Source organism: Cygnus olor, chromosome 15 (assembly GCF_009769625.2).
Source record: "Cygnus olor isolate bCygOlo1 chromosome 15, bCygOlo1.pri.v2, whole genome shotgun sequence".
NCBI classification, from domain to species: Eukaryota; Metazoa; Chordata; class Aves; order Anseriformes; family Anatidae; genus Cygnus; species Cygnus olor.
The window spans coordinates 4,700,350-4,714,088 of NC_049183.1; the positions used below are offsets into that span (position 1 = coordinate 4,700,350).

At 54.4% G+C, this 13,739-nt stretch overlaps 1 protein-coding gene across 1 annotated transcript in view; it reads left to right on the forward strand.

Moving 5' to 3' along the window:
- CAPN15 (calpain 15) overlaps positions 1-13,739 on the forward strand; it is a 48,019-nt gene that overhangs the window by 996 nt on the left and 33,284 nt on the right. The window contains 2 exon segments of the mRNA XM_040574299.1: positions 3,499-3,644; positions 9,061-9,380. Of these exon segments, the coding sequence (XP_040430233.1) occupies positions 9,205-9,380 (176 nt within the window). The 5' untranslated portion in view covers positions 3,499-3,644; positions 9,061-9,204.

Here is a 13,739-nt window from a genome sequence, read left to right on the forward strand (position 1 = left end):
GAGTGGTGGCCGTCACCAGGCAGGTGCCAGCTGAGAGCTGTGCCAGGGCTGGGCCTCAACAGTGCGAGGGCCAGAGCAGCGTCCCTGCTCTTGCAGCAGAGTAGATGCAGCCTTGGGGTTTCTTGTGAGAGGTGCTGCAGGCGTGCAAAGCCCTTGTTCCTGTTCCCTGACCTCGCCGTGCCTGGCCTTTAGCAAGCAGAGCTTGGCGGGGGGAAGGCTGGGCGCCTGTAGCACCCCAGGAGGCCGAGATGCGTCTTGCGAGGCATTTGGGTGACTCCTGTAACACACAATCTCCTCTCCATCTGCCTGCTTGGGTTAAGGCAGCTCCAGGCAGCAGCTGGCTGGTGCTGGGGGAGAGGCGAGCTCCGTCGCGGTGCTGGAGGTGTGTTGGATGGCCCAGCAGGGCTGGCTTTGCGGGAGCGAAGGCAGCTGCTCACTGAAAGCATCTGCACTAGTTTACAGCCCTCTCATCTACAGCGCAGCGTTTTCCTCGTGTGATCGTTATATTTGTTCAAATAATTGCTCTCATGGGCAAATATTGCTTAAGGCCGTGTGTGATCGAACGCATCCCCCAGTTTCAAGTGTATTGATGTAGCCGGAGAGGAGCCGCCTGCCGTGCAGCCAGGAAACCAGCGCAGCTGCTCCAGTGAGGACCGGGAACGTCGCCGTGGCGTCAGGCACTGGTGTGCCTCTGTCGCTTCAGTTACACCAGGGGTTATTCCGGTCAAATGATCTCAATGGCAGCATCATCTCCTAACAGAAATGACGGCGTGGCTCGGATGTCAGCGCGCAGAAGGATCCGTGTGTCGTTCAGGATGGCCCAGGACAAGTGAAACCTGGATGCGGAGAGAGGGGTGAGCGGTAACGTGATGCTCCCCGTTAGGTTACAGGACTGAGCTGTGCCGGGAGAGAAACTGCCTTTGTGGCCTCTCTGTTTCGCTCTCCCTGTCCCACCTGCCCGTGTTCTCCTTGTTCCCTGTGCTCGCGGGGAAGGTGGCAGCCTCTTGCACGCTTCTCAGTGAGTCTCGTGCTTTTATCTCCTGGTTCGCTGTGACGGAAATGCCAAATGCCAGTGGTGGCTGTCGGGCCGGTCCCACCTCCGCGCTTGCCTGAGGCACAGCCAAGAGACATGGTTGTTTAAACGTGGGCTGGTTGGTTGGAAATCGGGATGCGATGCCCGATTAAAGCCAAGAAAGTCCAAATTACGTAAAAATGGCGGGAGGAGACATGCAGGTACTGCTGTCCTCGTGAAAGGAGGCGTTTTTGGTTCTGGACAGGGCAGCACAGCGGAGACTGGGATTTGTTTCTAGTAAGGAATGCGACTGGATGTGGCTTGGATGAATTGCATATTTGTCTTCTGTCTAATCTCTGTTGAATTCAAGCTGTGGCTGGAGTATCTTGGGACAGTGTGCTCAGGGGACATCTCCTCCTCCCTCTTCCTCTGAGACTGCTTTTCGAGTCTGTGCCCTGGGTTTTCGCAAGCTGTGAGACTCCTCTTCTTGCTGCAGCTCTCTTCCCCGCTCTTCTTCAGTGGCCAGCTCTTCATCTGCTTATCTGGCAGCTTAGCATGATCTGAAGATACAATCCCTGATGTCCTTCTGGGTATGACCTTGTGTTTGTGCTGTGCTTGGGCACCTCCGGCCCTCTGAACCCAGCTGCTAGCAGGCAGCTGAGATCTGCCTTTCTCAGTGACCAGGAAGGACCCAGTCTAGTTCAACACTGCTGACAACAGTCGTCTTGTGCAGGTCGTGAACCCTATCAGGAACTAACTGTCGGAACTAACTCTGTGCTTTTTCCCCAGCGCTACTGGAGCAGTTGGTCCAGAGATCTCCTCTTTGCAAGGTTAGCAACTCTCCGCTGACTTACACTATCTGGTTTTCTCAGGCTGGTTTCTTGTTCTTGTGCCATTGCAATGTGTCATCTTGCAGATGAGAGATGACTTGCAAATTTTTTTCCTTCCCTGGTTCGCTGTGACCTTTCTGGCCTGCACTAGCCCTGGCTCTCCGTACAGATTCGTCCTGAGAAATGTGAAAGCTATTTTGTGTTTCTGTTGTTTCTTTCTGGGAGGTTGGCTTTGTTGGGCTTGTGCGTTTCCACGTTGTGCTTTTGAGTGTTTTAAGTGCAGGCAGAGTTCTGAGCTGCACGGTTTGTGAATGTTGGTGGATACAGAGGAACGCTTTTTGTGTTCCTGTTACTTCTGTCTGGGTTTTTTGTTTGTCCTTGCTACTTCTGCAACGTTGCCCCTTCAGGAGGGAGAGATGTCAGAAACAGTCGAATCAAGGTGAAACTGACAAAGCAAATGTATTGAAGAGCCAGTGCCTGGCGCTTACTCATGGCTCTTACTCATGTTTATCTCGAGCTGTGAATGTGCAATAACAACAGTTCTGTTCTGCACAGGCTGGCACAGCCTCAGACAGGAAGATCTGCTGTTTACCAATCAACACTCTGCTCTGAGTGAGAAGGGGAAAAAGTTGTTTTATTGCTGCTGGGTAACCCAGAGACTAGTCAAACCTATCTGAGAGGAAAAAAAAAAAAAAAAGAGGAAACTGAGAGCACATGTGTTGCTCAAGATGCATTTTCCTGGCAAGAGGCCTGTGTGTGTGTTCTTCCTGCAAAGCATCCCTGCTTCTGCGGCTTCCTGTTAAATCTATAGCACGCTGCTAGCAGGCAAGTAAAAGCTTCCTGGTTTTTATAACGCAGCTAGCCTCAGCAGGCGGTCTGTCGAGGTGATTTTTCAGCCTGACATGTTTTGTAGCCGGGGCAGTCTGTGGGCTGAGGAGGATGACAGAGCTGTGCTGCAAGGATTATAAATGCACGGAGGAAAAGATCTGGAAATCAGATCTGCTGGTAAAGCTCCCCAAGACTGGATGCTGTGGCTTGTCTTGGTTCGTTTCTTCCTCTTGTCTTGCTCTCTGTGGTGCTACTGAGATGTTGCTAATGAGACAAACGGTGCTGGCCTGTGTGCTTTTGTTAACTCCCCGCTCAGAAACCAGCCACAATTAGCTAGTAAACTGGAAGGTACAAGTGGTCCTCTTGCATTTCATTGAAGTCATGTTAACTGACGTATTAGAGCACTAGGTTTTTAGAGATGTGTGTTTGTTGTTTTGTTTTTTTTTAATCTGTGTGTATTCAGACCATGCTTCAGCAGTGCCTTTGTTGCCATTTTCATGCTTATTCGGATAAGGACCTTCCTGTTCTTCGGCTGAAAACGGAGATGGGTTTTGAAGTTAACCCTTCTTTTGGAGAAACTTTCCTGACCCTCTTCTTCTCCCCATAGTTTGTAATTAAGACGTTGATTTCCACTTTCAAATCTTCATAATCCCCTCTCTCAAAGTGTCCGTGGTAGATTTCCAGAAACTCGCTGGATGATCTATCACTGGTTTACAGAGTGCTGTGCAAGGGAGAAGAAGAAACTTTTTTCAGACTTTGACGCTAATTGCTTTGTGGCTAAGCTGGCTCTGCAATAAATCTACTTTTCCTATCAATCTTTTGCTTCAGGCTTTGGACACCTCTTCCTCTGCCTGCATACTTATGAAGAGTCAGTGCTGGGCACTAAGTGCAGCTCAGCCCAACCCAGCTGATGTGTATGAATTTCTTCTGTGTTAAAGTTGGGCCAGAACCAGTTTCAAGGCAGCTGAACGAAGGTAAAGATCCTCAAGCTTGCCTTTGCATGTTAGTGTCTGTGGCCTGAAAGATGTGCTGCTGTTCTGGACTTTGCTGAAGTGTAGCATGAAGTATGAGGCCCTCTTCTGCCCTGCTCTAGGACTCCAGGTTAAATTATCTTGTTACCTCGTTAATAGCCCATCTGGAAATCTATTTCCAGGCAGCTAATTTTGTCTAATGATATCTCTGCAAGTAGCACACCAGTCTTGTTTCTCGCTGTGATTTGGAAAACAGCTCGTTCACAGCTTCCAGTCCCTCAGATTTCATCTCGGGCCAGAAACCCAGCTGGCCTCTCTCCTCCCAGCCCTGCTCGCCCCAGAATGAAGGTTCGGCTGGGTACGTTTCACCCTCCTCTCCACCTCCGTGCCTTCCCTGCCCATTTGTGGTGCTCGTGTAGTGCCTGGCATCCTCGTGCCTTGCGACACGGATGCTTCTTGGCCCTGGGAGGTAAGGCAGTGCCCTGAGTCACGGGACTGTGCCCCGAATCGCACGGGGAGCTCCGTGGCAGAGCTTGAAGGCTGGAACAGCCTCCCACGTCCCCGTCGAGCGCGCCAACCGCTGGGCCGTCCTTCCTGTTACACCTCAGTCTGTCCCTGGAGGTACCTTCCCACCTCTCCCTGCCGGCGACTTTGCAAGGAACTGGGACTTGCTGACACCTTAATTTCCTGCCAAGACTGCAGCACTCGGGCTGGCTTGCCAGGTGAGGGCAGGGAGAAAGAGCAGCAGAACTTCGTTTCTTGTCACCGAGGCACCAGCTTTGTGCAAGACGCTTCCCTGCTCAGCATGGGGCGTTCTGGTTTGCTCAGCTGCTTTGCCACGTGGGTCCCGCTGGCGGTCACGGGAGCTCTTGCTGCGTTTGAGCTCTAGAGCTCTTGTTGGGTTGGGGTTTAGCATCTTGGATTGCAGTCTGGCTTGCTTCTGTCTGATGGGGATGTCTTGTTGCTTGTCGGCTCTTTTCCTGCCTTGTGGGGGGGTGGAAAAAAAAAGAGCTTGTTCTCCCTTCCTCCCCTGGTGTCTCTTATCAGGGTCCTCTCAGCACAGCGAATGCAAATCGTGCTCTGCAGATCGTGTACCTGGCTTTGCAAATCCTCGGGTTTTGCCACCCTGCCCTGCGAAGCGAGGAGCCTGGCTGTGCACCACCCGCTGTGTACACAAACGCTTGAGCTGCTGCTGCGTGCGTGGCTGGTGTGACAGAGCGGCAGGCCTCCGTGCTGAGTCCTTCCTTAGCTATCCGTGCCTCACCTCCTCTGTGACCTGAGCTGGCATCTCTTCCTCTGCGCGGTGTTTCAGTTGGCATGGGGCCGAGGGCCGGCCCTGTCTTTGTGGCGTATGAAGTGGTCTCGTCCAGCTTACTGCCCCAAGCCAAGCGCAGCTCCTGCGGCTGCATCTCCCACTGAACTTCTTGTTTTTAGAGAAATGCAAATTACGTCCTGCAGTGCCCAGGGAGGAGGCTGCTCCCGCCGGGGCTGTGTGTGGGGAATGGAAGTTCAAAGCCTGCAGGAACCCTTGTTTCTCCCCGCGAGGAGCAGGTTGCATGCGAGTGAGCAGGGAGCTCCAGCTTTGCTGTCGAGGCTGATACCAGGTCCGGCCCCTCCGAGGCAGCCCGCAGGCAAGGATGCTTACACAGCTGAAGGAAGAAGAGAAGGGCTGGTACTTGCAGATTCAATCTTAGCCACAGAGCAGGAGGCTTTCATCTTCCTCTGGGCACAGCTTTGAGGATGCTTTTCCCCCAGGTACATGTAGATTAGAATTAGGCACAATAGATTTCCAGCCCCTGATGGGCTGGCTGCTGGCCCGACGCTGTGGACGGGGAGTGTAAATGTGCGAGGTGGCCGTGTTTTCATCCCCAGCTTCTACCCAGAGCGAGGCAGCAGCTCAGAGGTGACTTTATAGGGTGGAGTTATTAACAAAGGGGCAAAGTCTTGGCCCTGGGTCCGGGAGGCTGAGAACCTTGATGTTGGAATACTCAGGCAGGAGCTGAGCAGCTGGTTTGTGCTACACGAACAAATAAATAACAAAAGGAGTGTGCGTGGGGGGTATCCCATCCCAAAGAGGGGGCTTCTTCGCGTGGGACTAGCTGAGGTGAGTCCCACCCCCGGCTTTCTTCCTGGGCTGGGGCAGCCCCAGGCACCTGTCTGTTCTTCCTGCTGTGTGCCAGAGGGAAGAGCTCAGGTTTGAGCCTGACAGAAGGGCTGGGTCCCAAAGGATCAGTCCTGCTGGCTGGTGTTGAGGTGTAGTAGGGTTTAGCTGGCAGCCAGGAGACTGCTCGGCTCGCCCGGTAACGGGAGGAAGCTCCACGGGAAAGCTCTGCTGCCCTGACCTCGCTGTAAGTGCCTGCTGCTCGCGGTGGTGGCGTGGCAGCGTGACGAGGGGTCTGCCTCGCATCCCTCAGATCGGGGTAAACGGGCGTGAGCGACTCGGAGGCGGAAGGACCAAATCTATTTTTGTTTTGGAAGCAGTATTTTGGGAGCAGTTAAACAGTGTCAGTTGAAACCTGATAATTATTGCAGCTGCAAGGGGCAAAAAAACACAAAATCCAAACTCAGCATCTTGCTAAGGTGCTTAACTGCTAATTTCCGTGAGTGAGATCCACCCTTCCCAAGACACTTCAATCTGTTTGCTTTGTTGTTTCCTGCTGTAATTAGATAGGTGGAAGCAGTGCTTTGTTTATTAGGAGGAAAATCCTGTTCCTTCGTGCCAAGGCAGAGGAGCTCTTGGCAGCTTGCTCCCCTTCTGGGCTGAAGCCTCCCGTGTTCAGCGCAGGCTGTGCACCTGCAGGGCACCTCCTGGGGCATCTCCCTGCCCAGTGGGAGAAGGTCCTTAAAAATACGGCTCGATGCTTCCAGAGAGGCTTTTTTAATTGTCCCCTTCCTTTGCAAGGGTGTAGTTTTCGTTTTCACCTTTACATCTCGCCAGCTTTTCATTTGCTTAAGGTTGCCCAAAGGCGTTTTCTGGCTCGGCATGGCAAGCAGGTTCGTTCTTTGCATCGAGCTACGTTGATGCCACTCCTGTTTTCCCATGGGCTTGCCTTCTCTCCTCCTGCCCATGCTCCCCTCTGAATATTGTTCACCGGCCGCTCTCACCTGGTGTGAGGGGTGACCCTGGAGAGGAGGATTTACCGCTTTGCCCGGAGAAATCCGATTTCACGCAGCGCTCGCAGCCCACTTAGGCCAGGCAGTCTTGGAGATCACCGCGACTTAGCTGGGTTATCCTGCACCTATTTATAGATCCCTGCCTCTGCCCAGCTCCGCCCCGCGGGGGGCTTTACCGTGCAGCTTTAAAGCCGGACCCCCAGCCCCTCGCCCTCCTGCGGCGCGCTCAGGCTCCCTGCTGCAGCCCTGGCGGAGGAGCAAGGGCCAGGCCCCGAGCAGCGCGTTGGAAGGCAGCAGTGATGCAGGCAGCAGGCACGTCTCTCGCCTCTCGTGGCGAGCTAAAACTGGCGTTTCCGCGTGTGGGAGGAGGAAGCAAAGGGCTCTGCTTTTCCAGCTTGGGAGTCAGCCGAGGAAGCGCTCTCGAACCAGGCTGTGGAGCTGCTGCGTTTGGCAGTTTAGCTCCGCACGGGGGGAAGAAGGCTGCGAGCTAGCTGAGCATCCTACCTTCTGGTTAGCTCTGCCTGTGACGAGCTGCATGGGACCGTGTTTCTACCCAACTTGCTTTTATTTCTTCTACGTGTATTTATTTTATCGTGGTAGAACCCAAGTCTCGAGGTGAGAGACGATTTGTTCTCGTAGCAGGCCTCTCGGTTGCGTCCCCCACGCCTTGCGGCTGCGGGAGCACATGCAGCCCTGGTGGGGGCAGCGAGGGCTGCTGCAGGAGGTGCAGAGCCGCCCTAGGTGGGGGGGCAACAGGTGTCATCAGCTCCAGTGTGACTGGAGACGCTTGGAAATACGCTTCCCCTCGTGTAACGGCTTTCATTTAGCCAAAAAATTGGCGTTGTTATAAACTAACTGCTTACATAGCAGGAAATGAGAGGGAAAGCACCGGGGATCCGCTTTGGCTGGACGTGCAAAAGTCAGTGAAACCCTGCTGTTGGGCAGGTAGCAGGAAGCAGAGCGTGGGGATGTGTTGTCTCCAGTCTGGCTGAAGCACAGCAATTACGCAGACCGATTACGGCAAGGTAATCAAGGTAGGGAAAACTCTGTTTGTGGGCTCTTTTTTTTTTTTTTTTCCAGCTTCATTTTGTTAGTCCAGGCTTTGCAGGTTACAGAGAAGCCACCATGACAAAGTAGTTAATGTTCTCCAGTTAATGGCCTAATGCAGGCACATTCCAGTATTAAGCTTGTAGCAAAACTGCACCTGCTCCTTGAGCTGCTGCATTTGAGAGCCTGTTATCTATCAAGGCCTTTCTTGATCCCTCAGAACAACCCTGGGATTGAAAAGCTGTGTTTTAGGAGTCTTTGTTTCAGCCTTTTCGCTGCACAAAGTAGATTCTTCGCAAAGGTCTTTCTACAGTTCATTCATCTCTATAAACCCTGGTGCGTAATTGAATAAGCTCGGCTGTGTTAATTTTTTTTCTTCTTCCTCATTTCTTCTTTTTTTTCCGTTAAATGTTCCCTTGATCTGTTCCTCCTGACGCGCATCCAGATTGCCATGCCTTTTTCCTTTAAGGAGAGAGATATAGATGTTTAAACTTCTTTGAATACGAGAGGACAAGAAATGTTTCTGGGGTTTAATTGTGAGGATGCTCAAAGAACAAATTCTAAAAAGTAGGAAAGAGGGTGAAAAGGCAGAACATTCAAAGCCCCAAGCCTGCTTCTGTGGGTAGGGGGATGCTCAGGATCTGCTGAAAATTGTCTTGAGCTGAAATAAAGTATTTCATTGCCCTGTGTGAAGCAGTCACAGGAACATACTCGTGCAGATAGCCACTGAGACTGCTTTCAGTCTTACTGCGGTGTTACGGGGGAACAGGAAAAGGAGGAGATGTTCTTTTACATGCAAGAAAAATAAAATCTCCTCGCTGCAGACAAATCCCGCTCCTGGTCGCTGAGGTAACTAACAACCCGGTGAGCCAGCTAGAGCCTGGAGCCTTCAGAAAACCCTTTTTGGGTGTGAGGTTCCCAAGAGCTGCTGGTGGGGGCTCTGCCTGAGGCTCGCTTGTCCCCTCTGCTACTTCAGCGTGGCGGCAGGGGCTGTGTCCTGGGCTCTGGCGTGCTTTCCTCCTGGCCGGGCTGCTTCCCCAAGCACTGCTGGTGCTTAACTGGAGGGATCCTATTCTACAGGCAGCAAAAGGTGGCTGCGGTGACGTGGGCCTGCTCACAGCATGCATTAATAGGCTTCTAAAGCTGGAGGGGTGTTGCTTAAATCATACCTTATCTTTCTCTCTTCTCTTTCCTTTTTCTCCTCCCTTTCTCTTTGTTTGTTTGTTGTTGTTTTTTTTTTTTTTCAACTCTTGATCAGAACCGACCTTCCTTTCTCCAGTGTGTTGGGATCTTTACAGCAGCTCATGCCGCAGCGCCTCGCCTATTCCACCCGAACTGCCTGCGCCGCTGGCTTGGACCTAACCTAGGCTAAATCTCCGTGTGGCCTGGGTAGGGGGCGGCCATGGGGAGCTCTGCCTCGTCGCTGGCCGCAGAGACCGAGTCGGACCATGGCTTCACTAGCCCACCCTACCCGGGGCACCCAGCCGTGGGCTGGTATAGGAGTAGTCACAGTGGTCCTGTTTGGGAAAGTGCCCTTATAACGCGGCAGCATCAGCACTTACACCACCGGGTGCGAAGGTAAGGAGGAGGGGAAGGAGCCCGCTGACCTGCTTACCTCTCAGCTTGAGCCCAGGGTGCTGCATTCGGGGAGAAATTGCCTTGGATCCTATTGAGTGTTGGGTTCTTCCATCCGGAGGCTCGGTTCTAGTCCTGGGGAGACTTAGAGCCGAATTTCCCCTGATTTGGGTGACGCCAGTCTGCATCCTGTTCCAGGGCTGCCGATGTCTCCTGCACGACAGACTGCAGGGCTCATCGCAGCTCTTCCTCACTCGCCTAAGTTGCGGAGGTGGCTGCCTGGGAAGGGGATCTCAGGTCCTTTAACAAGCTTGCCGTGTTCTTGCGGCGTCTCTTCCTTTCCCCCTCCCAACTAACTATAAGTATCACAGGGGGAGGACTATGACTCCAGGTTGGGTGGGGATAAGTAGCAAGAGTTTCTGAACTTAAAAGAGCAAGAGATGCTGTTTACATGAAAAAGAAGTGAAACGCTTTGAATACCAGATCCCGGGGAACAAAACACACCGAAACAGAATGACTGAAAAAGAAAGAGCTCGGGGTTTTGGACCCTCAGTTTCTATCCCTCGGTGAAATCAGCATCTCAGGATGTGTCCCCGAGTCATTGCCTATGCCCCTTCCCCGCCAGCCGCTTGGGAGTGAGGAGTTTTTCTTCATACTGGAGGGCGGGTGTCCTCATTCAGTCTCTGACAGGTTGAGAGGTATGTCGAAAGCAGCTAAAAATCCTCTGCCTGGGGGCTTGGCTGTAGAGGCTGCCGCGTTTTGTGCTAACAATGTTCGAGCCTTTGCCTAATGCCTGCTCTGTGTAGATTCCAGCCTGGTCGGGTGTTTGTACTTGCTTGAGTCTGTTTGGAGCCGCTAGTTTTTTTTAGGAATAGCTGCTTGCTTCTGAGCGTCCCCGAGCTGCTGTGGCTTTCCACTGGAAGCACTTGCTGTGATGGTCACGTCCCATCCGTGCTGCAGTCCTCGTTTTCTTGCCTCGCCGCTGCTCCCAGTCCCCACGAGTTTGCTTCACGGCGCCTGGTGCACGGCTCGGGGAGACCCCAGGGCAAGCAGCGCCGCGCTTTGCTCCTTTGTAGCCCTGTCTTGGGTTTCCTCGTTGAGCTGTTAGCGGTGTGAAAGCAACCGGTTGTTGTCTTTGCTCTCAGCCGTGGGCCCGAGTCCCTGGCGATGCCCGAGGGGCCTTTAAAGAGGCCGTTTGGTGCAGCTCCCACCGCCTGCGCTGTGTGTACCAACCCCTGTGGGCAGCCCGCGGGGCTGGCGGGCGGTCCGGGCGCTGTAGGTTTGTCCCCTCCAGCTTAGAGGGATCCTGCCAGCAGAGCTGGGTCCTGCCCGCAGGATTCTTCCTTCCAGACTGCTGCTTTTCCCCGAGGAGAGGCGGGGAAGGCGTTGAAATTGCAGCAGGCTGCCCCGGCCTGCCTGCGCGCAGCCAGCATCGGGGTTCAGGAGCTCGCAGCACAAAGCGGGCGCTGGGTGCCGAAGAGGTGCTGTTTGTGCAGCCTGCCGCGTGCCAGCTGCGACCGCTGCTCCTGGGTTGAAGTCTGTAGCTTGGGGGAGTTTGAGAAACGAAGTGAAATCCTGACACGTGGAAACGAATTTCCTGCACAACCAACTCTCGTGGTGGAGCGGATGTTGGGGCAAGAACAGGAACCGTCGCTCTGCGTGCAGATAAAGGCAGTGTCCTGGTGGGACGGGGGTGGTTCTGTGATAATCATGAATTCCCCCCCCGCTAAAGGAGCGAGCTCATCCCAGCTAAGCGCTGCGTGGCTCCTGAAGCCAGGAAAATAGCTGGCCGTGCTTCACCAAGCAGCGACCGCGTGGGAAGAGCGCGCTTCGGGCTCCGGTGGTGGAAGTGGCTCCAAAAGAGGCGCTGAGCTCAGGCCAAAGTGCCCATGGCTCCCACGGCGAGCCCGCTGGAACAAGGTGAAGCGGCAGCAGCTGGCTGGTTTCCAGAGAGGAACAGATAAATATATTTCCCTTATTTAAAAAAAAAAAAAAAAAAAGTAACTAAATAGAACAAGTCCGAGGAGGTGGGTCTGCCTCTGAATGGCCTCGTCCCCAGAGTCCCATAGCCAGGAAGGAAGTGGAGTACTGGGGAGTCAATTTGAGGCTGGGCTGCAGTCCTGGGATAGACTTTGCTTTTCCTGCTGGTTTCCTGTCTGTGCCTGCGGCCACCTTCGGAGCCAATAATGCTTTGGCTGCTGCGGGCCAGCACGGAGCCAAGCCCGCTCGGCTCTGTCTCGCGCCTCGGGGACGGATGCGGCCTTTCCTCGGCAGGGAGACGGGGGCACACGTACTTCGTGAGCGGCTTTGGTCCAGGCTTGGCGGGGAGCGGGGGAGGCTTCCCTCGCAGAGGGGTGGCAGTAGGGGAAGAAAAGCGGTGCTGTTCGGTGTCGGGGATTGTAGGAGCTGGGGGGAGGCTGCGGTGGCTTGAGAGATGGACCCAGGTGCCCGGCTGAGGCTGGTGCTCTGGGGAGCCCTGTGTGCTGCAGGCGGGTGGGCACGGGAGGAGAAAAAGGGCCTTAGTGGTAGGAGCAGTAGGCTTGTGACAGCCAGATTTGAGTGCCTGTTCTCTTCAGGGCCAGGCCGCTCAGCCTCATTGTATGTGTTAGCATCGTGGCTTTTGGAGGAGCATCCCCCTGCCTCTCCTGGGGTACCAGCAGGGTGCAGCTACCTAAGCCTAAAGCTACGAATTCACGTTAGTGAAAGCAGTCTTGTTGCTGAAATCTCTGCTTAGGGCAAAGATCTTTATTTTGAAATACATCCTCGGTAGCCGTGCGTGCGTTCCAGATAAATTCTGGCTTAGTTGCGGGTCTGCTTGGGCTCCTTCTCGGTCGTGTACTCGAAGGTGTCGGCCCGTGCTGGTGCTGGATGCAGGCACTGAGCGGAGCCCAGCACGGCCAGGGCTCCCCGTGCGCCGAACCCTTCGTGCAGCGGCGAGGCGCAGTGCCACGTGTCTGGGTGTCGGGAGGGGATTATGGCACCGAGCTGACTTCCAGGGGAGATTTAAGAGAACGTTTCTGTTCACCGCGCCTCCGCTCACAAAGAGGGGCACGGGGCCCTGTCCTGGTCGAGTTCCTGGTGGCTGCTCTGCGTCGCCGCAGAGGGACGGGGCCCTTCGCTGCCATTTGCTGTGGGCCTTTGGGAGGTCTCTGCTGGCGTCGTGTGCGTGTCAGCACCCGGCCGGTGGGGCTGGGAGCGCTCCTGGCTCGCAGAGCCCTTCAAGTGCATCGTGGCAGGGCTCTGAGCACCGAGAGTTGCTCGGGTTTGCTCCCCTCAAGAGAGGCTTTTCGAAGAAAGTGTCGCAAGATCTGTGCGGCCAAATCTGAGCGCCTCTGCCCACTGCTTGATGTGGCCGAAGCTCTCCGAGTGCCTTCCTCTTCCAGAGAGCTGGCATTTTCTGGAGTTCCCCGCAGCATTCTGCAAAGACTTTGTGTTTTCCTATAAGAGCCTCTTCAAAATGAAGTACCTCTGAGCTTCAACAACCGTGGAGGGAGGAACAGATTTATTTATTTATTTATTTATTTGAAACGCTATGGAGAAATAAATCTCGCTGCTGTTTGGGGGAAGCGAGGAGACCTGCTTTTGTTGCTGGCAGCGGGTGGGGGGGTGCTTGCTGCACCCCTCCCAGCAGCGCCCCGCTGCTCCCCGCGAGCACCGCTTAATTCTGGGGAGACCCCCAGCACGAGCCAGCCGGGGCCTCGGCGTTTGGGAACCACACGGCTTAAATGAGTGGAAGAGGAGGAGGTCGGCGCTGCCGGGTAACTTCACACGATCCTGTCTCCGGGGCTTTGAGCCTGCCTGAGGCTGGGGCTGGGACTGTGGGTCGGGGCAGGCAGTTCCCTGCTTTTTATCAGCAGCCTGCTTGGCTTTGGGTGTGCTCAGAGTTGATTTTGCACCCTGCAGGAGTGAAAGCTGCCTGCGGTTTGCTCAGGAAGAGCTTTTTCTCATCCCAAGATAGCCGTGTTTCAACCCATTAGAGGTTTCAGCTCTTATTTCCTCTCCGCCGCCTACCCTCCGAGCCCTTCTCTTCTTGGTCTCTGAGTCTTAGGAGCAGCTCAAAACCTCAGGCAAGGTCACGCGTCGAGAAGCTCGGTTGGGGATTTTAGGGATATTCTCCAAGCTTGTGGAATCGCTCCCATACAAAGCTAACCAAATCCCACCCCACCTGCACAAGGACGCTGCAGGTCCATGCAGGGACCGGCGAGCTACTCCCGAGCCGCCGGGCAAGGAACAGAGGCTTGCGTGGTTGGGGGAAAGCTGGGGATAACCAAAATCTGCCCTGACTGTATCCACAAAGGGGCGAGGAGAGAAAAAGAGACCACTCTTCCGAGCTAGGAGGGTGCTGTCGTCTGCTGCGATGCC